The following is a 10,010-nucleotide window of genomic DNA, read 5'->3' as shown; positions in this document are numbered from 1 at the left end:
GGTTGAGCTAGGAGTCCCTCAGGGATCTGTCCTTGGACCTACCCTATGGAACGTTGGGTTCGACTGGCTATTACGAGGCCCAGTTCTGCCTGGCATGAATGTGTTGGCCTATGCAGATGACACTCTCATTACGTGTCGGGGTTCCTCTTATGAAGATGCAGCAAGGAAGGTGACTATTGGAACCTCGCTTGTGGTGGAACGAATCCATCAGATAGGTCTTCAGGTGTCCCTTCCAAAGACGGAAGTTCTGCTCTTCCATGGCCCGAGAAGAGGACCCCTCGTAATGCCAATATTAGAGTAAACGGGGAGGTCGTCGCGGTTAAGGCCCAAATGAAATACCTTGGCCTCATTTTGGACGGCCGTTGGCAATTTAAAGCGCACTTTGCCAGCTTAGGCCCTAGGCTTATATCTACAGCCTCTCGGCCGGCTGCTTCCCAACGTGGGTGAGCCAAATGCTACGTGTAGACTCCTATACTCTCGTGTTCTGCGAAGTATGGCCTTATATGGCGCTCCCATATGGGTAGATGCCCTTTCTGCTGAAAATAGAGCGCTGCTTCGCCGACCACAGAGGGCAATATCCATAAGAGCCATACGGGGGTATCGTACGGTTTCTTTTGCGGCGGCGACGGTCTTGGCTGCAGACCCCCCCTGGGATCTTCAGGCACAGATTCTCGCGAATGTTCACCGCTACAGAGCTGAAAGAAGGGCAGCAGCAGAATTCCTGGACGGAGATGAAGTAAGAAACATCCGGGCATTAGCCCAGACGGAAACACTTCGAATAGAGAGGGAAGAATCCCCCATGTGTCATGAGTGTGGCGCATTAGTAGATACGCCCCGTCATGTTCTCGAAGAGTGCCCTGCATGGGGGCCCCAGCGGGCCAGCCTGCAGGCAATAATAGGCACAGACCTCTCGCTGCAGAGGATTGTGAAGTCTATGCTTGACAGCGAGGAGGCATGGACGGCGATGGTCTCCTTCAGCCATTATGTTATGTCGCAGAAGGAGACAGCGGAACGTGCGCGCGAGAACGACCCTGACGCGCACCCACTCCGCCGTCGACGGGCTGGCGGCAGAGCCAGGCGCTACGCGCACCTGATGCCTCCGCCGTAATGGGCTGCGCGGTGCTCCGGGGGAGTACCCGTACCTAAACGCCCACGCGAATGGGGGTGCCTGCCCAACTGGCGCCCAAACTGCATGCGGCCAGTAGGCCGCCCGCCGGGGTGTACGTGGTGGAATGCTTGTGACCCTGCGACACTCCTCCCAAGGCGGAGACGGAATTCGTTGGTGGTTTTAGACGGTAGTCCTACACTGGTTAGTCCGTCATCGCCACTGGTCCCCCGGACAAGGTGGCATGCGTAAATGCATTTCCCCAACGTTAAAAAAAAAAGGCTGTTTATAATATGAATATAAAAGTAAAATACAAAAACACACAAAACAATATAAAAAACATATAAACACATTATAAATAATTTTTAAGAAAAAAAAACCGTCGCCTTTCGGGTTCTGGTGAAAGCTACTTGCGAATGTTGGATTATGTAGAAATGTGTAGGTATTTTTTAAAACTGCTTTTAATGCTTTAATTATTAGATGGCAACACAAATGAATATACGTATAACGTTAAGGTTAGTTTCCTCAATTCCTCATGAATCCGATTATAAGAAATCGAAGCTTGACAAACATTGACTTGAAAACTCAAAATATGCTTAACAAACATAACTAAATAAATGTCACTGTTCTGAACTTAAATGCATGCTTTTCTTACAAAAATACCAAAGTCACTATGAGTGTGCCGTTCAGATTTGAGGAGTTCGGTTCTGACCATCATCAGCAGTTCCACTGCACCAAATATCACTGTTCTGGACGTAAGTGCATGCTGTTCTTATAAGAATACCAAAGTCACTATAAGTGTGCCGTTCAGATTTGAGGAGTTTGGTTCTGACCATCATCAGCAGTTCCACTGCACCAAATATCACTGTTCTGGACGTAAGTGCATACTGTTCTTATAAGAATACCAAAGTCACTATAAGTGTGCCGTTCAGATTTGAGGAGTTCGGTTCTGACCATCATCAGCAGTTCCACTGCACCAAATGTCACTGTTCTGGACGTAAGTGTATGCTGTTCTTAAAAAATACCAAAGTCACTATAAGCGTGCCGTTCAGATTTGAGGAGTTCGGTTCTGACCATCATCAGCAGTTCCACTGCACCAAATGTCACTGTTCTGGACGTAAGTGTATGCTGTTCTTATAAAAATACCAAAGTCACTATAAGCGTGCCGTTCAGATTTGAGGAGTTCGGTTCTGACCATCATCAGCAGTTCTACTGTACCAAATGTCACTATTCTAGGCGTAAGTGCATGCTGTTCTTATAAAAATGGCAAAGTCACTATAAGCGTGCCGTTCAGATTTGAGGAGTTTGGTTCTGGCCATCATCAGCAGTTCCACTGCACCAAATGTCACTGTTCTGGACGAAAGTGCATGCTGTTCTTATAAAAATACCAAAGTCACTATAAGCGTGCCGTTCAGATTTGAAGAGTTTGGTTCTGACCATCATCAGCAGTTCCACTGCACCAAATGTCACACTGTTCTGGACGTAAGCACTGCTGTTCTTATAAAAATACCAAAGTCACTATAAGCGTGCCGTTCAGATTTGAAGAGTTCCGTTCTGGCCATCATCAGTAGTTCCACTGCACCAAATGTCACTGTTACGTACCTAAATGCATGCTGTTCCTTTAAAAACACAAAAATCACCATATGCATGCCTTTCAGATTCGAGGAGTTCCCTCGATTTCTCTAGGATTTCATCATCAGAATTGGGTTCTGAGAAAAATGGGACCAATCTGTATGCATATACATTCAATCAAAAAAAAAATTTCAAAATCGGGTCCAGTAACGACGGAGATATCGAGGAACAAACATAAAAAATAAAAAAAACATACAGACGACTTGAGAACCGTCCTTCTTGAGAGATTCGAGGCGACGGTTAAATAAAAAATAAAGATAATTACTAAACACGTGTGTGATAGCCTTTACCAATTCCTAATGATAATTTTGTTTTGACATATGCCGTCAATCATTTGACACTAACTTGAATGTTATTCTTAAGGGTATCTCACACTATTAATTCATTTATTATGTATGAAAATGTGAGAATTTTTTTTTGCGAATTTAACTAAAAGTGATATACAGGGTGGTTCCTGATAATGAACCTAGCTACGTATCGATTTTAACGGAAAACAAAAAAAACACGGTGTATAAGACTAGCGAGTTTAACTGAGATCCTAAACCTAAGAGAACCCATAAGTTCTCCGGAAACAAAGTTTAGTGGAAAGTGGATACCAAAAATACCCCACTTAATTATAAAACCTGTAATTTATTTGTTATAAATAACCCGTTGGGGTCATCCACACCCCCCGATGGTTGTTGACAAAAACTTGGGCCAACTTCCATTCAAAAGGCACCTTACCCAATTTGGGGTCAATTAATACGACTTAAAGTTAATATTGAAGTAGTTTCTTTGAGAGATTACCGAGTTACCCACGCGTAGCCGGGTAAACCGAATGAAAACTTGAACCCGATTCTATTTTTAAAATGTTAACGGATTTGATACGACCACTCTCTGAAGCCCTTCACGTTTTTAGCCCCACGGGTAAAATACTGATGCGGACAAAGTGTCAAAAACCTGTATTATATATCTTATCGCATACTTCTGTTGTTTTCCAAGAATTAAAAATGAAAATAAAATAAAATATGGTTCAATTTTGTATAACTCCTGACCTGCTTGTGCCTTATAAAGGGTTAAGCGCGCATGCTCGATTGTATGAGATAAATTTGTGAAAAAATTTTCAACGTCCATTCATCGTATACTTTCAACTCTGCGTAATCGCATAAAGTAACCGTATTCGTCACCAAGTCAACTCAAGTCGACGAAATGCCTAATTAATAAATGCGAAAATTTTGTATTTTATCATGCAGAGCGATATAACATATTTTTTAATTAAAGGAAAAATGGAAAATTTCACACTTCCGGCAGGACTCGAACCTGCGACCTCTGGCCTTGCCGGGGCCATCTGCGCCACGGAGGCCTGCTGGATGTGTGCGAATTTATCCATGCCTTCCCTTAATTCTCAACCGCCTTAGGGTGGCGTTATAGCCCACCCTATGGGCGGGGCGATGGCCCCGGCAAGGCTAGAGGTCGCAGGTTCGAGTCCTGCCGGAAGTGTGAATTTTTCCCATTTTTACTTTAATTTATAAATAAATAAATGCGAAACAAAAGATAGAAATAAAATTAATGTTGCTCGTGAGATTGCGCCGCTCACCAAGACGATAATCGACGACGCGTCGTATCAAAATCAGAATTGAAGCAAAATCAAATGGGTGATTCTGAATCGGGTTGCGAGAGTAAACTCAAAACTTATCTATTGTTGGAACAAGGTAGTTTAAGGCTACAGTCTGTATTGTTCTTCGGTCCTTGTTTTACGAATAGATTGTCATGTGACTTGTAAGAAGTTACTGATTTGGCCTTTTGATGAAAGCCCAGGTTAATTAAAACCCTGTTTTGGTCGTGATTATACAAGTACCAGTAAGTAGTAGGTAGTAAGTAGTCGTAGTAAGTAGTAAGTAGTATCTTGTCACCTTGGTCCACGTCAAGCTGATGATGCTTGTACTTACTTATTCTTAAGTTCAAAAATAAATATTTTAACTAAGGCATTCTTACACAGTTTGACTGAGTCCCACGGTAAGGTCAAGATCAGCTACAAAAGTGCAATTCATTTATAATTTCTCCATACCCTTTTGCAGCTGATAGTACATACGTATATAATATACGTAGAAAATATCCATGGCTCAGAAACAAATATCTGTGTTCGTCAGTCATGCATGGCACAAATAAATACTCTTACCGGGATTCTAACCCAGGATCGCGCTTTGGAAGGTAGAGTCACTACCCGCTAGGCCAAACATGTCGTCTAAATGTAAATACGTGATAAATTTTTAACATAGTATCTTAAATCAGACTACCATTTTATTGAATAATTTTTAAGAAAAAAAACCGTCGCCTTTCGGGTTCTGGTGAAAGCTACTTGCGAATGTTGGATTATGTAGAAATGTGTAAGTATTTTTTAAAACTGCTTTTAATGCTTTAATTATTAAATGGCAACACAAATGAATATACGTATAACGTTAAGGTTTGAGGAGTTTCCTCAATTCCTCATTAATCCGATTATATTATAAGAAATCGAAGCTTGACAAACTTTGACTTGAAAACTCAATATGCTTAACAAACATAACTAAATAAATGTCACTGTTCTGAACTTAAATGCATGCTTTTCTTACAAAAATAACAAAGTCACTATGAGTGTGCCGTTCAGATTTGAGGAGTTCGGTTCTGACTATCGTCAGCAGTTCCACTGCACCAAATGTCACTGTTCTGGACGTAAGTGCATGCTGTTCTTATAAAAATACCAAAGTCACTATAAGCGTGCCGTTCAGATTTGAGGAGTTCGGTTCTGACCATCATCAGCAGTTTCACTGTACCAAATGTCACTGTTCTAGACGTAAGCGCATGCTGTTCTTATAAAAATGGCAAAGTCACTATAAGCGTGCCGTTCAGATTTGACCAATGACCCGAGAGTCGGGTTCTCTGTTCGTAGCCTCGTAATTTGATACTTGGTGCTCAAAGCTGGCTGGTAGAATTAACGTTTACATAAATAAAAATGTTGAATCCTAAATGTTTAATAAATAAATTCATGGATTTCCTTTAGTTTAGTTATAAAATTAATATGTTTCTAATGTTGGTGTGGTGAAAATGTGTTCCACTCGGTGGCAAACTTTGTTTAACCTATGTGCCATGAAACTACCTATGGCATCAATATTGGCACAAGCGATTAAACAACAACTGTGCCCTTTGAAAAACAAATAACTATTGCTTATCATCAGAGTTCGGAGAGGGTGAGCTGAGCTACTTGACTATTTCACTGCACCAAATGCCACTGTTCCGTACGTAAATGCATGCTGTTTTTATAAAAACACAAAAATCACCATATGTATGCCTTTCAGATTTGAGGAGTTCCCTCGATTTCTCCAGGATTTCATCATCAGAACTGGGTTCTGATAAAAATGGGACCAATCGGTATTCATACATTCAATAAAAAAAAATCAAAATCGGTCCAATAACGACGGAGATATCGTGGAACAAACATTAAAAAAAAAAACATACAGACGAATTGAGAACCACCTTCCTGCGGCGGTAAAAAAATAAAATATTGTAGTTCACATTCGCCGACCTCTGCTCAACATAGCACTTGTTCTGAATTTAAGAAAAGTTACTCAAACATAAACTGACATATAACACTTACGCGAATTAATGTACGTCACATAACGTTCTCTCAACAGACCTGAAACGTGCCTTATCTCTCCATCTTAGTCTTTTGACCCGTGTGCTGAAAGCGTTGGGGAAAATTACAAGCTCCATTTTTATATCCAAAATGAAAATATTAACATAGAGAAAGTTATTGTGTCGTCAACTCTCGTTATAAGTGGTTATGATCAGACATCGTAACTTTTCCAGCAATTTTGGTTCAGCATTGTCGCATTAAAGGAATACATACTCGAATCATCATCATCATCATTTCAGCCTCCCTTTGTGTACGCCACTTATCCCGGTCCTGGGCTAATGTCATCCAGAAGTGCCCCGCAGTTTTTCGAATGTCGTCCACCCAACGTGCCAACGGATGCCAGGCGCTTCTTACACCCGATAGCGGCCACCATTCGGTCAACATTTTGTTTTTGGTCCACCCTGCCATCACTACGCCTGGCAGCTAATGCTGCTCGTATAATATGTTCGAAGCCAGTTGGAATACTTGAATAGGATTAATAACAGTATAAAATGAGCCTTCAGTGATCATGCACCTGTAAAACACATGTATTGAATTCCTTTATTTCTACCATGTTGCACCGAAATTGCTGGAAAAGTTACGTTGTCTGGTTATGAATTGTGATACTTATAATATTATTCATAATTATATGGTTTTAAATCACAGCAAGTAAATTAATAAATGGAAAAATTCTACAGTATTTTACTGCAATAAATACTTCTAAGTATTAAATAGGATGATTCAATTTAAATCTAGAAGATATTTCAGTTAAAGTATTTAAACTACTCAAGTTGGCTTTGTAATATGATTTAGCAGACGATAACTATTTCTATTTAATTAATTTGCTTGTCTTTTGGTACCTGTCAGCAAGCATTTAGATATATTTTCAGAGCAGGGGGCCGATTTTTGAGTCTCACGGCGTTCGAATTCAGAGAATTGTCACTGAAAATAATAGGCAATTCACCGTTTTCAACCGGTATTTTAGTGACAGTGAGACTCAAAAATCGGCCCCCGTGCGGCTTATTAAATTCATAATTTACAAGTTTGACCGCTGCCATGTGCGGCTTTGTTTTGTGGTGCTGGCTGTAGCTTTTAAGATAAAGAACTGTTAAATATGGCTATATTTGACGACCGGTCTGGCTCAGTCGGTAGTGACCCTGCCTGCTAAGCCGCGGTCCTGGGTTCGAATCCCGGTAAGGGCATTTATTTGTGTGATGAGCACTGATATTTGTTCCTGAGTCATGGATGTTTTCTATGTATATAAGTATGTATTTATCTATTTAAGTATGTATATCGTCGCTTAGCACCCATAGTACAAGCTTTGCTTAGTTTGGGGCTAAGTTGATCTGTGTAAGGTGTCCCCAATATTTTTTTATTTTTTTTTATTTTATTTCATTGAAATCTTTTCCGCAGGGCAGTGATTCTATAAATCTTTCATTACTATACGTTTGTACGTTATGTCTGGATAAAACTTCCTTTACTTTTGTGTATTAACTATCAATTATTTAAATTATTGTAAAAGTTTATAAAAAACCATGTGTAGCATGACACACTTGATATTTTTGTATTGCATTTAAATTCGTAGCCCTATTTTATTTAATTAATTGTTACAAAATACTCACCAAAGCATTGAGTCATGATTGTAAACGAGAATATAAAACATAGCGTAATAAATTTTCCATAAAACACCATGCAATAAAAATATATCACATTTATTTGTAATACAATCGCTGTATTGAAATTAGTATGAATGTTTTAAAATAACCACAAAATTTATATTGGAAGAAAGGTTGATGACACTGACACCGTCTTTTCATAGAGTTCGTCTATATTTTCTACCATTTTAAACCGATTTTGAAACTATGTTTTAAAGAGGATGAAAATGTGTGTATCTGTGGTGAAAATTTAAATCATAAATAAGTACAGTCCTTGAGACTTTTGGTCCACAAACCTGTAGTTTTGCTAAAACGAAGTGATTTCAATGCTCTTATATGCTGACATTATATTTCTATGCTTTGGACGGCTGTGACTAAGCTTTAACGCTATACAAAGTTATAAAACCTTATTACGGGAAGGAACGCAGCCACTGAAACAGTTTCGTTTCTGAAATTTAAAATCGAGTGAAAAATCCATGGATAAATCATAAACATAAAAAAAAAATTGTCTAGTAAAAAATAATGTCACTCTTTAAAGTGCCCGTGTAAGGTGATGATGTACGTCGTACGCGTGGATAAAGACTTATGTTTTTGTGTTTAGTTCGGTAGGTAATTCTCCATTGAATACTAATTAATATTCGTTAATCAGTTTCTATTTCAATTCTTATCAACCGCCTTACATAGTCGTGTGTGTCCATAATGTGCATTGTGCTGTGATTTAGTTACAAACAAGGAGAATAAAAGGAATTGATATAGCAAGGTAAATACTTATTTTAAGCGAATAATCTAAAATATATTAACATAAAATATATTTTATTTTGCAAACACATGTCAACATAAACAATAAGAACAAACAATAAATTTATAAAAAACAGACCATAAGGCTTGCCACCATTGAGGTATAATGTACTAGAGAGGACACGGCGAACAAAAAGTTTGCGCCACAAACATAAGTCCAGTGGACTTATGTTGCCTCAGTCAGTCTCTGCGCGTGGTGGGAGGAGGTTGTCTCTGACTGCACACAAATAAAATGAAAAAATGCCTTCCTGTGCTATAAGATACTGTTGAAGTCATACGAGAAAATCTAATAAAAGTGACGGTGTCACATTTCATCGGTTAGTAGACAAGCTATTTTGATCTAACTTAATTTAAGTAATAGGCTAGTTTCCTACTAGTCAAATCAGCTTCTTTTTAAAAACTGTCAAAACGATTTGCTAATATGGAATTACTATGAAATACTGAGAATTGACGTCACGGTCAATTCATTTACTTTATATATTTCTCTTTGACTTATTAAATAGAAATTATGTTTAAATATAACTACTGTCCATATATATCTTCTAATTATGTGGTGCTTTATTTCAGGCACTGCATAAAATGTTTTATTTTAAGTATAGGAAACTAGCCTATTATTATAATGAAGGGACGGGCTCCTTAAACGCGATGCTATGGCCGCCATTTTGACAACTGGAATCATAGATGAATCGCGCAGACATGACATGTAGGTAATAAGGTATAATAATTGTGATCATATTCTGTTTTCAATATATAATATCCCATCAAAAACAAAATTTGTAAAAACACCAAGTCTTCGCAACTCAGTTCTTCTGGCGTAAAAAGAGTTGAGATCCCTGTAATACCAAGTCGGTTAATTTATTCAGTCCCTACTTAAAGGACCTTCTGCCACAAGTTATTACGTAGTTTACCTATAGCTAACCTAATTAACATATTACTCATAGCTATCATATCAATATGAAAAATATTTCATGTTTTAAAGAAAATGGGCTGACTTGGCAATCGCATGAAACAATTTTGTCATCGTTGTAAGTAATATGATAACTTGTGAGATACATTGTATACTCATGCGATTGCCAAGTCAGTCCATTTTAATTAATAGGTATTGTCTTTCAAAGGTTTGTCAATGACTAAAATCCTCCTTTCATGGCACCTTAGCAGCAGCAAGCGCCTTATGAATGTTGTACACTGC

At 38.8% G+C, this 10,010-nt stretch overlaps 1 protein-coding gene across 1 annotated transcript; it reads left to right on the top strand.

The window, feature by feature from the left end:
- Positions 1–493: 493 nt before the first annotated feature.
- Positions 494–1,108, top strand: LOC125224665. Its single transcript, XM_048128093.1, has one exon. The coding sequence runs from the start codon at positions 494–496 to the stop codon at positions 1,106–1,108; it is 615 nt and encodes a 204-aa protein (XP_047984050.1).
- The last annotated feature ends 8,902 nt before the right edge of the window (positions 1,109–10,010 follow it).

This window comes from Leguminivora glycinivorella, chromosome 3 (assembly GCF_023078275.1).
Source record: "Leguminivora glycinivorella isolate SPB_JAAS2020 chromosome 3, LegGlyc_1.1, whole genome shotgun sequence".
Lineage (NCBI taxonomy): Eukaryota > Metazoa > Arthropoda > Insecta > Lepidoptera > Tortricidae > Leguminivora > Leguminivora glycinivorella.
Note: the sequence above shows the minus strand (reverse complement) of the source record. Positions and strands in the feature narration are given on the sequence as shown.

Coding starts and splice junctions, on each gene's coding strand:
- LOC125224665 (XM_048128093.1), top strand. CDS start 494: ATGGCCTTATATGGCGCTCCCATATGGGTAGATGCCCTTTCTGCTGAA.